The sequence below is a fragment of the Lontra canadensis genome, unplaced genomic scaffold (assembly GCF_010015895.1).
Source record: "Lontra canadensis isolate GAN:19392208 unplaced genomic scaffold, GSC_riverotter_1.0 scaffold63, whole genome shotgun sequence".
Lineage (NCBI taxonomy): Eukaryota > Metazoa > Chordata > Mammalia > Carnivora > Mustelidae > Lontra > Lontra canadensis.
The window spans coordinates 4,678,679-4,700,280 of record NW_022631057.1 but is presented as its reverse complement, the minus strand read 5'-3'; the positions used below and the strand labels follow the sequence as shown (position 1 = coordinate 4,700,280).

The 21,602-nt window shown below is 36.9% G+C and overlaps 1 protein-coding gene across 2 annotated transcripts in view; it reads left to right on the top strand.

The window, feature by feature from the left end:
• Positions 1-18,703, top strand: part of DENND1B (DENN domain containing 1B) — a 242,907-nt gene extending 224,204 nt beyond the window's left edge. For both annotated transcript variants that reach the window (XM_032878198.1, XM_032878197.1), the window contains 3 exons: positions 13,817-13,890; positions 14,851-15,067; positions 15,888-18,703. In XM_032878198.1, coding sequence (XP_032734089.1) covers positions 13,817-13,890; positions 14,851-15,067; positions 15,888-16,424 — 828 coding nt within the window. In that variant the 3' untranslated portion in view covers positions 16,425-18,703. The remainder of the gene's footprint in view (positions 1-13,816; positions 13,891-14,850; positions 15,068-15,887) is intronic.
• Positions 18,704-21,602: the final 2,899 nt, after the last annotated feature.

Genomic DNA, 21,602 nt, shown 5'->3' with positions numbered 1-21,602 from the left:
TATATCTCATGCTGATTTTGTGGGTGTTCAGGATGGTTTGGTAGATAACCAACTCAATTCAGGGGACCGGCAGCAGCAACAAGGTTCCCTACTCTTCCGCCATCTTGCCTCTCTCCTCCAGCCCATACTTGGTCTTTAAGACTATTAAATCTTAGAAGATTTCTTCTCCCCTGCTTATATGCCATCTACTTCTTTCTTTGTCCTTTGCCTGAATGAAATAGGCCTTGTCTCTCATCTCTCCTTGGAGGGACTTATAACCCTTTGGAATTCAGTTTACTTGATTGCCTTACAACTCAGCTCTCTGATAGGTTCAAGAAGAATTATGACTTTGGGGTTTTGTTGTGTTTTGTTTTAGATAACTCAGCTTTTTCTCATTGTTAGGATGGAAGTTGACATTATTTTTACATTCTAAATGGAGGTGGAATTAGAAGCAAAATGAATTAAAAGATATGATTCTTGATCTCAAGGACTTGGTAAGACAGGAATGTACTTAAAATGAAATACTACCTTTGTAGGAGAGCATATATCAGGTGACAGCTGAGTGGTAGAGAATAAAGTGAATAAAGCAGACCAAAAAGACAAGATCACTGTGATCTAGAACTGGCAAAGGGTTCTTGGATGTGTCTGGACCACTTCAGTCATCCCTCCTGAACTAGTCTCACATAGCATGCAGCTGCTCAGAAGTATAATTTTAATGCTTCTATGAAATCTTATTCCCTTAGCTTAATAATAATAGCTCTCATCGACTGAATTCATTACACTTCACCAAACCCGTATCTTGTTAATCCTTCCATTTTACTCTTTTGCCCTGACAGGAATATGTCTTCAGTATCTTTAGAAAAGTATGTTAATCTGACTGCACCCTGCCATTTCACCTACCTGGAATATTAGCACTCCTGGTCATTCTGTAACTACCACCTGCTTTAAAAATGAGGTTAAGGGCACCTGGATGGCTCAGTCATTAAGTGTCTGCCTTCAGCTCAGGTCATGATCCCAGGGTCCTGGGATCAAGCCCTGTGTTGGGCTCCCTGCTCGGTGGGAAGCCTGCTTCTGCCTCTCCTACTCTTCCTGCTTGTGTTCCCTCTCTCACTGTGTCTCTTTCTGTCAAATAAATAAATAAAATATTTATAAAAAAAGAGGTTAAAACTTGCCATTTTAAGAAAGTCTTTCTCAGATTAATTCTCAGACAATTATTTCTTCTGAGTCTCTCAGAACCTTCTTATGTAATATAATGAAAGAAATCCGTTCAGGGAGTCAGAACACCTAGATTAGAGTCTTAGCTCTGTCACTAGTTGTCTAACCTTGCCCAAGACACTTTACTTTTTTAAGCTTTTGGTTCCCTATTTTGTAAGGAAAAAAAATGGAAAATGTTGACCAAAAGTTGTGGTGAATTAGGTATTTAATGAAAAACAGTATAGTGGGGTGCCTGGGTGGCTCAGTTGTTAAGCATCTGCCTGCCGCTCAGCCCCACATCTGGCTCCCTGGTCAGAGGGGAGCCTGCTTCTCCCTCTCCCTCTGCCCCTACTCCAGCTTGTACTCTCTCCCTCACTTGTTCACTCTCTGTCTCTCAAATAAATAAAATCTTTTTTAAAAAACTGTATATTATCTAAAACATCTAACAGACTGAATCAAATCAACCATGGATTAGTCACTTAACCCTGTCCTTTAGTTATACCTATAAAAAATTACATGTGTTTTAAAACTCTATTCCATAAAATGCCATGCATTCTTAAGGTATAGCTAGTATGATTATGTATGGTAGAGTTTCTTTCTTTTTTTTTCACATTATTTCATCCAAATATGATTTTTGTTTTTGTTTTTTGTTTTTTGGGGTCTTTTTTTTTGTCTTAAGTCTGGGGGTTTGCTATGGCTTTTGGGTAATAAGCAAGGTCACATTTCTAGACCTCAGTTACTTGAACTCTAAAATGGGGGCAGTAGCACAGAGAACACTAATTTTTTTAAAAATTCATATATTAAAAGCATCTTAATTTTATGTAGTCTAAAAAATTGTGTTTTCCCATTCATCTGCCTATATCCCTTATTTTTCCCCTACCCACTAACTACCCCCATGAATGTGAACTTACCCAGTATTTTGCCTTATTAGTATCTGTCTGCCATCTAGTGACAAAAATGGTAACTGCATGATTACCAGGGCCCTTGTGCATCCCGGGAATGGTTCTCACCATCTAACTGTCAGGTGTGCTTTCCAGAAATGATTGGGGTGCAAAAGAAAAGAAAAGGAAGCATTGATCTTGCTTATTGTAAGCTGAACCAAATTTATTTCTTGAAGTCTCTTTAAACATTAAGTTTGAAGGTTTTACGAGTTGGGCCTTCTGCCTCTCTCACTCTTTATACATTTGCTTTTGGTTTTTCCTTCATATGAAATGCTTTTCCTTCTCATTTTTACCAGTCTATTTTCTTTCTTCTATTCAATGTCTAGCTATAGATTGAGCTTTGCTAGTAAAATATCTCCTTTGATAAATTTTATTCCATGCTGAAACCCTACCTTTTGCTTTTTTAATGTAGTGGTTTTTCACATTCTTAATAAGCATCCCTTGCTATACAAGTGTCTCCTTCCAAAATTTTATGAATTTTTATGTATACTTGATGTGTATTTTCCATTTCCATGTGAGCAAAATTTTTAATTTTACAATCATTTGTTTTAGGACCTAGGAGTCTGATTGCAGACATACGACAGACAGTGCTCCATCTTATTTTTAATTCCTCATATCAGAATGATGTGAAATTCTCCAAAATTCTACTTATTTTGTTTCTTATGATATCTTTTTGCATCCAAAAGATGTGTACCCTTTTCTCATGTAGCACTGGCTCCCACAAAAGTTGCAAATGCTAATACTTATTTACTAATTTGTACAGCCTGTGAGTGAAACTGTGAAATAGTGAAGTGACCATGGTGAATATTACACCCTCACCAGCTCTGTACAGTTCAGAAGCTTCTAAACCTCTTTATTTGATCCCAGAATTTTCCATTGTTTATAGTATGTAATTATAGCTCTATATTGTTAATATTGTTAATCTGTTGACTGAGGCTACTTATTAGAAATCTTACAATTTGACATTAATCATGACGTATTAATGGTCATTTAAGTAAATTTTCATCTCTGATCAAAAAGTTTGCATTCAATTGTATTCCTACAATGAAGGATAAGTTTATATTTACAGCTACTTTATTATATTCAATAATTGGCATTTATACCACATATTTGTTGAAAACCTTGAGAGGTGGGATATCTTTTTCTTTTCTGTGCCTCACAGTATGGAAGATAGTAGCATGCATAACTGGTGTTTCATGGATCTTTGTGGAATGAAGAGATGCTAAGAATTTTTTTTTAAGATTTTTTTTTATTATTTATTTGACACAGAGAGCACAAGTAGGCAGAGAGGTAGGCAGAGAGAGAGGGGGAAGCAGGCTCCCCGCTGAGCAGAGAGCCCGACGCGGGGCTCAATCCCAGGACCCTGGGATCATGAACCGAGCCGAAGGCAGAGGCTTAACCCACTGAACCACCTAGGTGCCCCAAAATTGAAATATGGTTACTACCTTATTTTAAGGAATGCACAATAGCAGCTTTCAGTAGGTTCTCAAATATTTGTTGAAAGTAAATAAAACAATAATTGACTTTCTGTTATTCTCCATTATCGGAGCCTGCAAGGTTAGGGTGTATCCCCCCCACCCCAACCAATTTTTCATCTCCCACTTTTTCTTGCTAGATCTTCTGATCTTCCCCATTTCCTTAAAACCCTCCATAAATTTAAATTTATCCAGTCTTTTGGCTTCTTAGTATGTATCTGCCATCTAGTGATCAAAAAGGTAATTGCAAAATTAATGCACCCTTAAAGAGCCCTGTGCACCAGCACAGGTTTTAACCCACAGTGCTCTCATAGCAGCCTTTTGTTCCATTAAACATGCTGTGCTCATCCCACCACAGGGCCTTTGCACATCTTGTTCTCTTATCATCATCTACTTAATACCTGCTGACCTTTTAGGGCTCAACTCAAACATCTTTCATGGAAAGACTTCCTTGATTTCCCCAACTAGGTCAAATTCCTCAAAGAAATCATACTTTAGTACGAATTATCACAGCGGTATGTAATGTTTAATTTATGGCTATACAATTTAATTTGTGTTTAACTTATTAGAATTTAATCTACATGAGGGCAGGGAGACTTGTTCTCAGTTATCATTGTACCCTAGCATAAAACCCAATCCCTAGCACATAGAAAGCATTTCTGTAAACTTTGTGGAATGAACAAATGAATATAATGGTTTTCTGTACCTCATGAACACTGAAAATGCTTATGTCAATCAATTACAATAGTTCTTTGCATTATATAATTTATCAGTTTTTTTTTTAAGATTTTATTTATTTGACAGAGAGAGAGATCACAAGTAGGCAGAAAGGCAGGCAGAAAGCGGGGGAAGTAGGCTCCCTGCTGAGCAGAGAGCCTGATGCGGGGCTTGATCCCAGGACCTTGAGATCATGACCTGGGCCAAAGGCAGAGGCTTAACCCACTGAGCCACCCAGGCGCCCTATCAGTTTTTTAATTATTTTAAATACTCAACAGAAACTACCTACTATGTATGGAGGTACTCATTTATTCAGGAAGCAGTAAATGCCTGCTTTAAAGAATAATTTTATATAACTCTCTTATTTTGCTCATTACCTATTGAGGGAATTAGTAAGATGTTAAAAGCTGATACGACAGATAATTTGAAGGACAGACACTTAGTCAGGAATACTGAAGTGTATATAGTAAAGAATACCCAAACTTATCAATATCTACACCATAATAATTGCGTCTTTACTGGACAAATTATATCTCTATGGACATGAAGCTGTTGCATTGCCACCAGTCCTCCATAGGTTGACTTCTGTTCCTGTAGGGTTACAAGTAGTCAGAGACTATCAATGGTACAGACCACATTAGTATCAGATAATCCTGGGAAGGAATGCTAGACAATAGCAAAAATTCCTTTGAAAAGACACAGGTAGTTTTTTGCCCATTTCAAAATCTTTTATAGTTTTCCCTGTAATAATAATCCTGAAGATTATTTTTGATCAAAAAAGAATGGCTGTTCTCATTAGGTTTGTCCTATTATTTATATTGAAGCAATAAGAATGATCATTCACTATGTAAGTCTCCTTTACTTTGCTTTATAAATCTAGAGCTATGCAGTACTGACTAGTTTTAAGGCCAGAGAATTTATTTCTTACTGGAAGTTTTCTTTTCTTTTTCCCTTCCCTTTTCTCTTCCCTCCTTCCTTCCTTCCTTCCTTTCTTTCTTTCTTTCTTTCTTTCTTTCTTTCTTTCTTTCTTTCTCTTTCTTTCTCTCTCTCTCTTTCTTTCTTTCTTTCTTTCTTTCTCTATTTTAAAGATTTATTCTAGAAAGAGAAAGAGATGGAGAGAGTGAGTGGAGGGAGGGGCAGAGGGAAAGGGAAAGAGAGAATCCCAAGGAGACTCCCTGCTGAGTGTGAAGCCTGACACAGGTTTCCATCCCATGATCCATGAGATCATGACCTAAGCCAACATCATGAGTCAGACACTTAACTGAGTCACCCAGGCACCCGTCACCCAGGCACCCCTTTCTGGAAGTTTTCATAAGAAATCTCAGTTTGGGCTTGTACAATACTGTTATTTCCTATCTTGAGGCTAGGAAACCAAGTCCAAGAAATCTTTCCACCATAAGTCCTATCTGAAATGCCTATAAATTAGGGTGAATTTCTTTAAGTTCTCCGGATTTGTTGTTCCCTAACTTGCTTGGTGAGGCACTTGTAAAGCTGGACTCTGTCATACAGGCACCAAGCAGGTTTTTGGGAGAAGGTATTGTTGTCATTGGCCCCATAAATATAGCCAACCTTTGTTTCATAATAGTGGCTTATCCTAACTTCTACTTGGTTGCATGATTTGTGTCCAGTTGTATCCTGACAAGGTAGATAAAGACAATGAAGGATGCAGAGTACTGTAGAATCAACCCCACAAAGTCTTCTAAACAGCATCCAGAATTCCACTGATAGGACACTCCATAATGTTTGGTTCCTTTCAAAGTCTTTAACGGTTTTTCTGACACTAATATGTACCACACACATGCTTGGTGAGGGTATGAGAGGTAAATTAGTAAGATACCTGCCACCAAGAATCTCCTGTACAGTGGGAGAAAGAGAATTTAAACATGATCATGGTATCGTGGGATGGACAAGTTCCTTGAGAAACATGTGTACAGGTACTCTAGGTGGCATATGAATTGATTGATGAATGAGGAAATATTTTCTGAAGGTGGAACTCATGAGCCAAGGCATGAGGGATAATTAAAAAAAGAGGGGAAACACCATGGAAAGAGAAGTTCTTATAGACACATCAACACATGTATGTCAGGGGCAGAAGACACTGGGAAGCATACAAGCAAGGAAAAGGGCATGGTAGTGTGGGAGCAGACATCTGTATAGTGAATGGAACCTTCAAAGAGATTAACTCAGCCTGATCCCTCTGGGCAAAGGTAAGGAGGATGAGATTTATCCTCAAAATTGTATGAGACCATTGAATTTATTTAAAGAGGAATGTAGTATTGTTAAGTTTGCCTTTTAAAAGATCTATCAGCAGTTTTGAAGCTGTAGCATTCTACAGAGAGGATAATAGAGACTTAGATTTTCAAATGAGAATAGATATGTGTAGACAGACAATAGGCATAGGGACAGGGAATAAATGTAAGTGAAGAACTTTTCAGGGAGAGAAATCAACATGTGCAAAGGTCCTGTGGTAGAACAAGTCAGGGCAAATATAAGAGATTGAAAGAAGGCCATAGCAATGCCTTGTGGGTTAGAACAAAGTAAATGAAGTGAGCAAGGGACCAAGGGCCTAGACTTTCAAGACCTGATAAATGAAGAGCAAAACAAAGAAAGTTATTTATCCTTTTTTAATTGTTTGTTTCCTTCAACAAATATTTCTTGAAAACCAACTAAAAGCTACTACTCTGCACTTCCTGAAAACAAAGCAGCAGCTACATCTCATTTTTCTCTGACTCTTTGGTATCTCTTTATTCCACAAACAACCAGTAAGCACCTGTTATATACATACCTCTGTTTTCCATGCTGAGAAGTCATACAAAAGAGCCCAGAGGTCACAAAGAAGCGTGAGACGTGGCTCTTGCTTACAGAAAGCTCAGGGTACAATGCTGCAGGCAGACACATAAACAAATAATACAGCGTCATTAATCCGTTGGCCAGATGTTTGCCAAATACGTGGCCACACAAAGAGCAGGTATTTACAGAGTTACATTTGAGTTATGTATTGAAGAATGAGTAGCATTTTTTTTTCCAGTAAAGAAGAAAGTGAAGGTAAATTCTGACAAAGAGTACCTTATGTGCAGTGGTATAATGATGAATTCTATATGGGAACTAACAAGTCATTTGCTGTGGCAAAGTAGTGGGTGGTGGCCAGTTAGACATGGGGAGAAGAACAAAAAGAAAAAGCAAGAAGATAGGTCTTGACCATGTTTGGATGAGAGTTTCTCCTTAATGCCAAGAAGTTTGACTTTTACCTTGGAGGAAATTAATGCTTTTAATCAACCAAGGGAGTAAAATTACCAGACAAGGATTTTTTTTAAAAAGGAACATAGAGGCATATTCTGGCAAATGTATATTTAGGTTTTAAAAATTAAATTGTGGGATGCTGAAGGATGGAGAGATATCCTCTTAATTTTAGTTGTATTTTTTTTAACCCATATGTATGGTGAGATATTTTAATGGTTGAAATGGTTACATTTCATTGGCAGAAACTCTATCTGTACATTTTTATGAGTATTGTTTATCTAAATAAAATGTTACTTAAGTGAATTTATTAATCTCTAAGTTAGATTTGGTCACTGGTATCAAACAAATAACACCAAGGGATTTTGCCTGAGATTATGAAAATAAGTGTGATACCAAGTGCTAAAATGTATACAATGTAACTGTTTTCTTTTTTGTGTGACTTAATTATTAACTATAGTACCTCCATTTCCTACAACAGTAATCATGTTTTAAAATATCAGAACCTGAAAAGCTTGAGTTTTATGATTAAAAGAGTCTGGTGGCTAACTTTGCAGACACCCAGAAAATGTCATCCCACTCCATTAACAAGTCCTAAAGATTGGAGGCAGCAAAAACTACATTACAGTTCTGTCCCTTGTGGCAATAAATTTTAAAAACCAGGCTATTATTGGTATTCTGACCAGGAAAGAAAAAGTCTCTTCACCCTTTTTATAAAAAGTTATGGGGGCACCTGGGTAGCACAGTCAGTTAAGCGTCCAACTCTTGATTTCAGCTCAGGTCATGATCTCAGGGTGGTGAGATCGAGTCCCATGTCAGGCTCCCAGCTCAGCACAGGGTTTGCTTGCTTGAGATTCTCTATCCCTTCCTCTGCGCCCTGCACTTGCTCTCTCTCTCTCTCTCTCTCAAATAAATAAATATATATATATATTTTTTAAAAAAGTTATTTAAAAAGCTACACAGATTTCAAAGTGCAGAAAAGGGAAGACTCTCTCTCTCTCAAATAAATAAATATTTTTTAAAAGTTATGAAAAAAGCTACACAGATTTCAAAATGCAGAAAAGGGAAGAGCCTAAATAATGGCAAACAGCAGACACCCAGGCGGTGACCAGCTTGCCCCACTGTCCACTAAGTTTCCACGTGCATGCAGGATGTCACATCATTCAGTAGATCTTTGAAAAAAAAAATATATATATATATTTAGATTTTATTTATTTGTTTGACAGGCAGAGATCACAAGTAGGCAGAGAGGCAGGCAGAGAGCAAGGAGGAAGCAGGCTCCCCACTGAGCAGAGAGCCCGATGCGGGACTCGATCCCAGGACCCTGGGATCATGACCTGAGCCAAAGGCTGAGGCTTTAACCCACTGAGCCACCCAGGTGCCCCTGAAAAAATATTTTTAAGGTTTTTTTCCCCCCCTTAGGAATCCACTTATTTTTTTTTCCTATTCTCCAATTTTTTTTTCCCATGTTGACTGTTTATAGCTTTATCTCTCAATCACTTCATAATCATTCTTTAAAAAAAAAAAAAAGCATCTGTTCCTAACTATAGTCCATGTTATGACTGTCTTGAAGTTTACTTCGAGAAGTGGGACATAATCATTTATGATGAAAGCGTTTATCTCCCCTTGCAAACTTTCCTGTTCCATGCTTCTTCCTGTGAGATTTCTGTCTGGATCTTAAATAGAGATTTTTTTCTCTGAATACATATAATATACAGAACTCATTCCACTGGCATTTGCACCTGTTCATTACTGTTACAGTTTAAAAAAAAAAAAAAGGATCTATACTTCTTCCCAAAGGTCAGTTGTATTATAAAAAAAAGTGTATGTATTTTATTTTTATTCTGTGTATTGAGATTACTTTTCTCTTTCTTAGTTGTTTATATTTAATTTCTGTTTAGTTTAGTGTGCAGGTTTTCAGTAACGATGTATCCATGATTTGTGAACCCAGGTAAAGATGTACTGTAACTGGCTATAATATTTTCTGTGCTCTAAGCTTATTTGCTATCAATTCTCCATAAAAGACTTCTCTTTAAAAATTGTGACCAGGTCTTTTTGCCTTGTGTTGTGTGTTCTGGGCATAGTGGGAACAATCCTTTATTTCCTCTGAAAGCATGGTGCCTGAATCCCAGCCCACCAGAAACAGTAATGGAGGGATAATCTGGGTTCATAAAAGCTCAGAAACTGATGACGCTCTTGTTACATAAGCTGCCATTTTTCTCTGTCTTGAATGTTAATCAAATTGTAACTTTTTTCTCCCTTTGTTTTTCCTGTGTGACCTTAACCAATTATGTAATCTGATGTCCTCAAGCACTTGACACACTGATTATGTGTTTGGATCTTGTCACTTCATATATGGAGACTGCAGTTCCTACATTCTGATATAGATCCAGTCACTACTAATTAGGAGCTTATTTCAGATAACCAAACAACTTGTACGTGCAGGTACTAAGAGTTTAGAGAATACAAATCTTAACACTCATAGAAAGTAGAATATTATACTGATCCATTGTACTTCTGGTTTTAGTTCTATTGTGAAAGTTCATTACAAGATATACCATTTAACAACATCTCTGTTTAGAAATTGATAGGACCCCTGCCAAGTTAGGAAATAAAAAACCAAATTCAAACATACTTGTGAAGCTTATGTGAGTAGCTTCATAAAAACAAAACAAAAAAAAGTTGTGGTTAACAACACAGAATAAAACAACTGAGAATCTCTAGTATATGCAGGCAGATGTAGAATATAAAAGTAAATTGTGAAAGAAAATGAACAAGGGACCAGCAACACAGCAGAGAAATACATTGGCTCTGGTTCCCATTCTTGATAAGGTGTATGGCCTTGGGCAAATTATGGAGCCTCGTGGTATACCTCCAGACTGATCATGGGGTTCATTAGACTCTGAGCTCCTTAATGACAAAGACTCAACCTAACGCTACTCTGTATTCCCAGACCCTAGCCCCACTGTGTGTATATGAGAGTTCTTTCCGAAGTATTTACAAGCATAAATATTAAGCTATGCATTTAATATCTTATATTAATTCTTAAATAGCCAAAAATTATTTTTTAAATAACAACAGGAAGTCTCAGCTCCCTCGTAGTTTTGTTTGGTTTTAGTTCTGATTTGTTTTGTTTTGTTTTTGCAAAAATTGAATGCATGACCCCTAGCTGGCATAATGTTAAGCATATACAGATGTCAGTGTAATAGTAATGACTTGTTTTTAGAAACAAAGAATTGTACTGTATTTTGTGAGTTTGGGAGGGCATGGATGAAATGTATTATCCCTTCAGAAATAATATTGTAAGTGGCAGTTGTGTACCCAGGCCATTCCTCAAATTTCTTTTTAACTCATATACCTTAAACTTGTCGTAAAATGATATTACAGTTTTACACCCAAATACATAACTAATCACCAAACTCCTGGATAAATTCTCTACACATTCCACCGGGGGTTAAAAATGTACTTCTCTCTACTCATTCTTCCCCTTCCTACCACTGCCGGCATGGGCATAGAGGACAGGGAGGAGTAAGGATCAAGTACCATAGATTCCAGACATTTGCTTATTCTTTATGGCTGCAATAGAAGAAAACAGTTACCTAGATGTGGAGATCAGAATCGGAAGACAGAAAGTTAGTCCTCTGATGATACGATGGTTCAAGTCTTCAAATTCAGCTTTGCAGCCGTCCATTCAGAAACATGGTTTGCAGCCATGGGCACCCAGACTCTGGCCTTTTAAATGTCATTGCCTACTTAAAAGAAAGAACCAAACTCATATAGGAAGTGGCTGATTCCATGTATAATGCAGAAAATGCATAAGTTGAAATGACACATTATGTTAGGCCAAAATGAAGAAGCTTACTAAAGAGCTTCGAGATCATGTTTAAAGGACACAGGAAACAATTTGACTGGGCTAACACTGACCTAAGATGGGACCATTAAAAAAAAAAATGTATTTTATTGTGGATAGAACACTTAACATAATCCAAACATGTTAAAGTAAAAAGCTTAGAAGAACTCCTGCGTACCATGGGACATCTGGGTGGCACGGTTGGTGGAGCATGAGGTTCTTAGTTTTGGCTCAGTTCATGATCTCATGGTTCTGAGATCAAGCCCCACGTTGGGCTCCATGCTCCATGTGGAGTCTGCTTCCTTCTCTCTCTCTCTCTCTCTCTCTCCATCTGTGCCTCCCATTTGCTCCCTCTCTCTTTCAAATCTTAAAAAAAAAAAAAGATTCCTGGATACCTTTCAAAAGTATAGCTTCAATGGTTATCAATGTATGGTCAGTCTTATTTCAGTACCAGCCCTTCCTGTGATCCTACCCCACCCCTGGCTTTTTTTTGAAGTAACTTAGCACATCACACATAGTTTAGCCTGCAACTATTCAAGATGTATCTCTAAAAGTTAAGAAGCATTAATGGTTGTGTTTTAAAAACATAATTATGGTGTCATTCGAAAGTCTAGACTGATCAGACATCAAGAAGGGTGCCCAGGTCGCTCAGCGCAGTCTGCCGGAGATTGTTTCCCTCTCCCCTGCCTCTGCCTCCCCTCCCCACCATGTATACTCTTGCACTCACATGCTCTCTCTGTCTCTCCAATAAATAAATCTTTTTTAAAAAATCAAGAACAACAACTGTGATAGGCTGAGCCACATCAGACATATACAGATGATGATGACTTTTTAAAAACCCTCACAGCTCACCTTCAGAGACTGGTAGGCAAAAGCTCATTATTCTGGAAATTGTTGAACAAAAGGAAAGCATCAAGGATTTATCCTATCTCTACTGTACACCTTGCATTTCAGAATAGCCAAATAGTTAATAGAACAAAACTCTTGATAGAATGCCAACAAATAAAGATAGAAGGAATGCTTTTGAAAAGCATAATTTTGAAGCCCCGTCTGCATAATTAATTTACCCAAGGGTTATCGTTGGGTGCTAAAACCATCAAGTGAAAGAAAATTCATAATGGATGGTATCAGCTAACCTGAATCAGGATTCTAAGGATTAATGGATCTTAGAACCACCAAAAGTGAGACATCTTAATGTTACATATGCAGTATAAAAACACATCTCAACACATGTAGCATAATCTTGCCAAAAACAGAAGAAAAACAAAAAACCAGAAACTGAATCTAACCAAGCTTCCAGATGTGACTGCCAGTTTATAGGAGGAGGAAAAAAATCACTTATTCAAGGACACAAATAGCAAAAGGATGGGGAAGGCAGAACTGATAGTCTCTGCAGGAGACTTGACAGACCTGTCAACCAAATGGTGTTAACCACGTTGAGATTCTGGTCCACATAAACTAAAATATCTGGGCCGGGGTGGGGGGTCATAAGGGCGTATGAGAATGGTCTGAGAATAGAGGATGTTAAAGAATAATTGTTAATTTGTATGGTATAATAATGATATCTGTTAAAGGTATATAGTGAAGTGTTTACAGGTGAAATGATAGGCTGTCTAGCATTCGGTTCAAAACCTTGCTATTCAGTGTGAGACCTTCAGATCCGGCAGCACTAACTTCACCTGAGAGCCTGTTAGAAATGCAGAACCTCTGGCCTCATCCTTAGAACCCAGTAGAGTCAGAGCTACATTTTTACTGTGATCTCCAAGAGAGTTATACGTACGTTAAGTATTGAGAAGTACTGCCTTAAAATAATTGGGGAGACAGATAAAAGAAACAAGATTGACAAATATTGATGATTATTAAAAGCAGGGAATAAGTGCATGGGGATGTGATTGATTATAAGTCAAGTGTTTTTAAACCAGGGACTGGCAGACCAGAGCATTGTGTGTGTGTGTGTGTGTGTGTGTGTGTGTATTCAATCCAGTGATTTGGTTTTTGTCTGTTGGTTTGAGCTGTAAATGTTGACATCAGTTGTCTGATTCCCTCCCCTTCTTAATCCACACCTTGTCAAGTGATTGGTTAATATTAAAAAATCCTGAATTCATATTTCTTTTAGAAACAAATTCTTTTTTTTTTTATTTATTTATTTGACAGACAGAAATCACAAGTAGGCAGAGAAGCCAGCAGAGAGAGAGAGAGGAGGAAGCAGGCTCTCTGCTGAGCAGAGAGCCCGATGCAGGGCTTGATCCCAGGACCCTGGGATCATGACCTGAGCTGAAGGCAGAGGCTTAACCCACTGAGCCACCCAGATGCCCCCATATTTCTTTTAAAAGTATTCCTTGTTAGATCAAATTATTCCTTTAAAATTCCTGAAAAAGACTTATTTTAACTACTAATGCCAATTTATGGTCAATTCTCTCTAGGCACGCCTAAAAAGACCCCTGAAGAGCCTTGATGGTGCTCTGTATGATGACGACGATGACGAGAGAGCAAGCAAGTAAGTCGCGATGGATTTTAGTGTCCTACTAAGTGTTGTGGCTGAAAAGCAGAAGTTTTAGGATTTTAGAAGATAATTCAAAGAATGTATAATCCAAGAGATTAGATTTTGCTCCCTTGCAATGTTCTTCAGCAAAAGGAACCAGTGCTCCTTGGAGTCTCATGGGGAATGAATCTTGAGATGGGAAAGCAAGATAGACCTGAAATATCTTGTTCTTGTAAAGTGGTAAGGCCTACAGAAATATCTGTGTTAGTGTTAAAGGGGAAATAGAAGCCCACCTAAGTTAGGCCCCTACCCTGCTAGTGAAGAGGGGCAGGTTAAATGGCAGAACCATTAAGAAATGTCCATTAAACCAAGTTGGGGAAGGGGAGGGGTTTAAATCTGTGGTGATATCAGAAGAGGAAATTTTAATACAAAGTATTAAAAATTAATTTCACTATAAAGTAAGGGAAATAATAATAGACATTTAGGTTTTTTTTTAAATAATTTAAACTTATATGGGGGTGACAAAATGCACAGTCTTTTTTCTCCATTAAGTATATCTTTGTCTACATTAAGGAATATGCATTCTTCTCCAGAACAAGTGGATAAATGAAGGGAAAACCACATAAAAATACTGAACGTGAACTCTGGCTATAGCAAAGTTTCCAAATGTTCCATCTACTATTCTAAGGCTAATGTCCCAAATCCCACAGAATTAGACTGTGTGAAAAGCACTGCTTCTGCTTCCAGATTGATTAAGGTCCCATAGCTATTTGTTTGTATTTTCATAGTACATGTACTCAAAAGTTCCCCTGTTTGAATTGGTTTGCACACATCACTGTAAAGAATTTGGCATTGAGCCAATTCGCCATTTTGTTGTGGTTCCATGGAAAAGCACTTTGGTTTCAAGACTGTCTCACTCATTGAATGTAACTGGGTGGCTGTGGGATGGCTAGCACGTGCTTCATTTTCCCTCAGGTTGTCCTCTGAAGATGGAGAAGAAGCGTCTGCTTATTTTTATGAAAGCGATGACTCCGTTGAAACAAGAGTAAAGACTCCTTACTCAGGCGAAATGGACCTCCTAGGAGAAATCTTAGACACATTGAGCACACACAGCTCAGACCAGGGAAAGCTAGCAGCAGCTAAGAGCTTGGATTTCTTCAGATCAATGGATGATATTGATTATAAACCTACGGTTAGTTGATTTTTTCAACCTATAAACTTAAATGAAAACATTCTTACCCTTGGGTGTGAATTGCCTCATGTTATAATCTTAGTTGATCGAAGCATTTAACCTCTAACAAACAGGTGAGTAGTCAGATCTTCAAAAATGTGAAATTTTAATCATTAAGACTTATTTCTAGCTTCAGAATTTCAGTATTTTCTCATTTATGTATCCAATTCTGGTGGTTGTTGACATTCATTGAAAATAATTTTTTCAAGCCATAATATTCTCTTATAGTCTAGTTTTAGAGTTTATTTTCTGGGGAATTATTTAAATGTGAAGTGTTCCCACTTTTTTTCTATATTTCCTGGATCTTCAAAAAATGTTTAAGAGATGTCTCAGTTCAAGTACTTTTTCATTATATTGCTTCAAAAATGAAGAGTATTTTAAACAAACTGATATGAATGTTTTAAAAACACTAGAGATGGAAGTATGAGTAATGGCCACCCTGTGGTGACTGTAAGTAATTCCAGAACTTGGCATTGAGGTAGTTGGTCTATTTAGGAGTTTCGGGGGGAGGGCGGATGGCAAGTTCTTTTCATTTGCTTTTTCAGCTTTGTTGAAGTATAATTGACAAATAAAAAATTGTATGTGTTTATATATTTTCTTGTTAACAGAGCCATTTGCAGGTGCTCAGAATTAACTGTCGATGCTGTATTTCCTCTGGGGGGAATTTCCAAGTTGCCAGCCTTGAAAGATATTAATATTTTATTTCAAAATGGAAAAAAAATGCTAATGTAACATTATAATCTCATTAAAATGATTCTGAATGTGTTGTTTCTCCTTTCAGAATACATCCAATGCACCTAGTGAGAATAACCTGGCCCTGATTTGTAGTGGTTCTGGTGATCAAACCGAGTGGCATCTCGGACAAGACGATAGCGCCCTCCACGGCAAACACCTTCCTCCCTCTCCCCGGAAGCGGGTTTCCTCTAGCGGCTTGACAGATTCTCTGTTTATCCTGAAAGAGGAAAACAATGAAAAATACCTCAGTGCTGACAATGTGAGGGGGCCTGCGGTCATGGAAAAGGCAGCTTCTACTTCAGGATTGACTCTCCAGCTAGCTTCGCCTGAAGTTTCTGAAAATGAAAAAGCTAAACCAGAAAAGAAAAAAACACTAAGCCAGATTTCAGACGATCTGCTTACACCCAGCCTTGGGCGACATTCATCTACTTTTGTTCCTTGGGAGAAAGAAGGGAAAGAAGCCAAAGAGACTTCAGGAGATACTGGACTGCTTCATGAAGTGGTGTCCTTATGTCACTTGACATCTGCCTTCCAGCAAGACTTAAACATTTCAGAAGAAAACGCAAGTGGAAACCAAGCTTAAATCGATGATTAGGAGTCACTTGCTTGCATCCTTGCTTCTATGGAGACATTTTATGATTCCTTGTAATCTCTGTAGTAAAACAGAATTATTTGTAAGGATGACAATTCTTAGTACTGTCTAAACATTATTTTGCATTTGGAGCATACATTTTCCCCACTCATTCATCTCGTGAGTATACATTATCGATTGATTTTTAAATGTAATGCTGATTCTCCTACTGTGCTCTTAAATCAGGTACTAGTGTGTATGTATCATGGAAGTATATGTCAAACATATGATTTCCCAGTATTTGGTGCTTAATGCCATTCATTTTATTTAAACTAATATGCATATATAACCCTTGCACATAACAAGTAGCTACTATACTAATCTGGTCAAGCATGAACTGATCAGGATATCAAAAACTAGCCTGAAACTGCTGAAACTGTTGACCTACTAACTGCCTTAATCCTAAGCCTATATTTAGCATACTTTAATAATTTATGGAATTATCTGTAAATTTTGAAGGATAAGTTATAAGTGTTCTGCAGAGCAATAATGCCTTTTTCTATTCGTTGCATCAAGGACAAAATTCATTTTTCAAAGTTGAAAAGCTCTCTTGTGGACACTGCAGCCGTTTTCCAAAATGTATAAAGGTACATATTGACCTTTCACTCAGTGAAATATATGAAGTGCTGAATTACAATGTGAAATTAATGACTTCTGTTTACAAATGAGACACTTTAAAATTTTTTCAGTCTCTCTGTATGCCTTTGCTGTCTAGGAACCCAGCCCCAGAAAGCCAAATGCAACACGAACTGTCCTGATAAAGAAATGTTCCTGTCTTTTTTTTTTTTCTTAAGTAATAATTCAGAATGTTTCTTATCATCTCAAATTTACTTTTTTAAAATAATTGACTTAATATCTTAAAAGTTTTAGATCTATAGAAAAATTAGACAATACAGAGAGTTCCCATTATGTCCCTCATACAATTTCCCCTATGATTAATATTTCACATTGGTATGGTACATTTGCCACAATTCGTGCACCAATATTGATAGTCCATGCTTTATTCAGATTTCCTTAGTTTTTCCCTGATGTCTTTTTTCTATCCTAGAATCTAATTCTAGATACCACATTACATCTGGTTGTCATGTGTCTTTCGAGTCCTCTTGGCTGTGACATTTTCTCAGACTTTCCTTGTTTCTGATGACCTTGATAGGTTTAAAGAGGACTGATCTGCTGGTCGAATATATTATAGAATGTCCCTCTATTAGAATGTGTCTGCTCTTTTTCTCACAATTATACTGTGATTGTGGGTTTGCAGGGGGAAGATTACAGAAGTAAAGTGTCATTTTCATTATACCATAACCATGGTACATAATGTCAGCACGATTTGTGAGTGTTGATGTTGACTTTGATAACCGAGCTGAGGTGGTGTTTGTCAGGTTTTTCCACTATACTCTTTTCCCTCCCTTTGTGTGCCGTAGTCTTTGGAAGGAGATCACTGTGTATAGCCCACACCTAAGGAGTAGGGCTTTTTGCTTTCTTTCCCTTAAAGTGGAGTATCTACATAAATTATTTGGAATTCTTCTACATAGGAAATTTGTCTCTTCTCCCTCAAATTCACTGCTGAACATTGAAATTCATGTCAGAAGGCATCGTGCATTGACTGCTTCAGGATAGGATAGATTGACCGGGAAAAAGTCAGGAAAAAAAACAGTGGTGTTATGGTTCATTTGGTATTTGTATACTCATTATATATTCTGTACATCCCTAGGTGTCATTTTAGAAAAGGTGTTTGAGAAACCATTCAAGAACCCCATCAGGACTGTACCCTAAAATATTTACTGGAAGAATTTAGTTTTCAGGTAAAAGACCCCAGAAGGTGGTTTATTAAAAATATTGCTTAAAAATGTTTATCCAGGTCAGTCTTTAAATAATTTAAAGAAAATGACCAAGTTTTTTTTTCTTTTCTAAGCTACATTCCAAAACCTAAACAGATATGTTTTATTGGGCACAATTATTCATTCATGTTTGTAAAGAGAAATCTTGTTTTCCTTATAAGGAGGGAGTCAGTATATACTAAGGAAAAAAGTGTTTAATCCTTATTTTATTAACACAAAAGTAAGACTCATCGTTCTTGTCAAACTTTGCTTTTATATACTCATTACAAAATTCCATTTCACTTTGCCGAAACATGTAATAAAAGTAGATTTATCAGAAGAGCTGTTTTAAATGAGAAGGAAAAAAGGTCACCCTGGTTGTTAATCTGCTTGGCAAATATTTCTTCGTAATTTTTTTAAAAAAGTCTGTTAATATGACTATTGGAATGAAGCATGTTTTCTTTCAGAATTCATAGTCTGAAGAATGAGATAATTGTGAGTGTAGTATAGGTAAAATTTGCTTAATAAACATCATGGCCTCAGAAATGGAGGTTCTTCTATCATCTGGTCACCTCATGAGATGTTTGACTACAAGACTGTTACTGTGAGGAAATTTAGCCACTTATAAGTGCATTTGCATCAAGGTATTTTGAACTGGATCTGTGCCTTATTTTAACATGCAAAATCAGCTTTTATAGTCTGTTGAAAAACAAAAGCAAAAACAAAAGCTCTACATGTTCTTCTTGGAAAAAATCCAGAAGGCTACTGTCCAAGAGACTACTACTCCAAACGTATTAGTATTTCAAATCATTAATATTTGGAGTGTTCAATCTGCTCTTAAGCTAGACTTCCCAGTATTATGGTGGATATAGGGAGAATGAAGTGAAATTAAGGTGAATTCTGAAACAAAGTATTATTTTCTCCTATGTACATATTTTCTATTATAACAAAATGAAATATTTGTAAACCCCTCTGCTGTTTGGATTTGTTTTTCAAAGAAGCTTTACCTGTTCTTCCAGAGTTGTATAAATGAGTAAGTCTTTGGCTTTCATGCATAGTCTTTTATGTGGCCTCTAAATGATACTCCCTGAATCCCAGTCTAGGTTTTACCTTTTTTGTCCTTAAATATTGCATATGGGATATTTTAGGGGGAGGGATAGAAAAGTCATGTGTGAATTTAGGAGCTATTGTTTTGTTAGGTTAGTGTGTTGTTAAGTGGCAAATCTTGATGGTTACCTACTTTAGCATATTTTAGGAAGGCACCAAAACCTAGCAGGATGATTTTTCTATTAATAACTCATCGCACTTAGGAAATATTTATTGACTCTTTGTACTGGCCATATGCAAGGTACAGTAACTGGGGCTATAAGGAAATAAAATAATAACTTAGTCCCTGATCTGAAGGGACCAATTAAAAGGAAAAGAAGTGACAAATCTCTGTTAATAATAATATTTTGCTCAGAAGTTATTAGCCCAAGATTCTAACACCAAAATAAGAAAAAGTCCTTTAAAGCTGCTGAATCTAAAACATGCTCTAAGTGTAGAACCACGGTACCACTTCTAATTTCATTAACTTTCCTTATTATTTTAACAAAGTATAATAATGCTGCTATTGAAGATACCTACTTTTAAAGGACAGACTTTGAAGCTCTTAGAAACTAAGTGTCCTTGTTTCTCTGATTCTCTGTCCCCACTCTGCTCAATCTTTTGACCAGGCAGCACAGGGCTCTAGAATGGAATGATGCTCCTTCACAAGACTTAGGCCACTTCACTTACTTTAGGATTAACTGAGGGTGTGGTGCATGTTGATGGGAACTAGTTTTGACTGTCTTTATCCTGATAATAGCATTCTCTAGAAACAGCCGCCCCCCCCCCCCGCGGCCCCCCCCCATTCCCACCTCTTCAATTAAAAGTGTATGTAACAGTGCTGTTGTTTGGATTCTGTACTAATATCCTTATAAGAGGAGTCAGGAATGTTCATGAATTAGTTGTTTCTTAAATAACATGAAGAGTCCTGATCAAGAGGAGAAAACTGTGAATATTCTCATAATCAGCAGTAGATCTTCCTTCTCATCTAGACAATCTGGATTTTCAAGAAAAAATTATTTTCATCAATAAATTTTCTAGTGCAAATACCATTTTGTTTAGCATAAAAGACCCCGACTCTGGGTAGATATTTGTAAGTCAGAACACAAATTTCAGAAAGTGGAATGAATACCCAAATCTAATTCCCCAAAGCACTTCTTCATCTAAGGAAATAGCTTTCACAGATTCTGTGTGAGGACTCCCATCTTCCCTGTGTCAAGCCTGATACTTTGTGTCTGTTTCTTAAAGCTTACTTAAGAGGCAGAATTGTTTTGAGCAAACTGGTTATTAACATTTTTATTTGGTCATGATATAGCCAATCATGTGTATTTAGAAAGAAGCCTATTTAATTTTGAAAATAAGATTTTGTGCAATATTTTTCCTGCATAATTTAGTTCCTATAAATTTGCACATCTGCTTTTCTAGCAGATGCCTTAAGGTCATGTTTTTCAGTATTTGTGTAAAGCTATATGTAGCAACGTTCTGTGTAATCTTAGAAAATTCTTTATATTGTTGGCAGGAGAAATGTTTTTGTTTATTTAAAATAATTATGGATATTGCATTATTGTATTATAACTAACTGCCTCAGCAACGGTAAATATGCAATAAGAAAGTCCCGAACCTTCGGTTAGTATTGACAATACTATTACTTTAAAAGACATGTATATAGTGCAAAATGCTGATTCTACATGTGTACATTTAACAAATACTCAGTTCTGTACCACATAAATCTAAATGGCGTTTGTATGGTGATGACCACATACATAGATTGTAATATCCTTTGTGATGAATCTTTGGTAAGATTTATAAAGGGCATTGCCAGTACTTCTTGACTGTCTATAAATTAAGTTAATTTTTGTATAATGTACAGTTTGTTTAACCTTAGAGCTTCTATAGATTTCTACTTTTATTGTACTTGAATGAGGCAGAAAAGCACTGTGGAAAATCTGTAGCTCTCGATGCGATATGCAAACATACCAAAAAATTAAACAAGGTACTGAGCAACAGTGTCAGCTGAAGCTTTCTATCCAGAAAGCTCTGTTTTCTTCCAAATGTATTTTAGTTAAGTAATTTAAAATACACAGTCTTTTATCTTAAAAAATGTTGCATAGTCAGAAATGATTACCTCTTTGATGTGAGAAACCTCTAGGTATCTTTTTGTCTCCGTGTTATTTCACCTCCCAGATGAGAGCCTTAATGAGGTACCTTCACGAATCCGCCCTCTGGT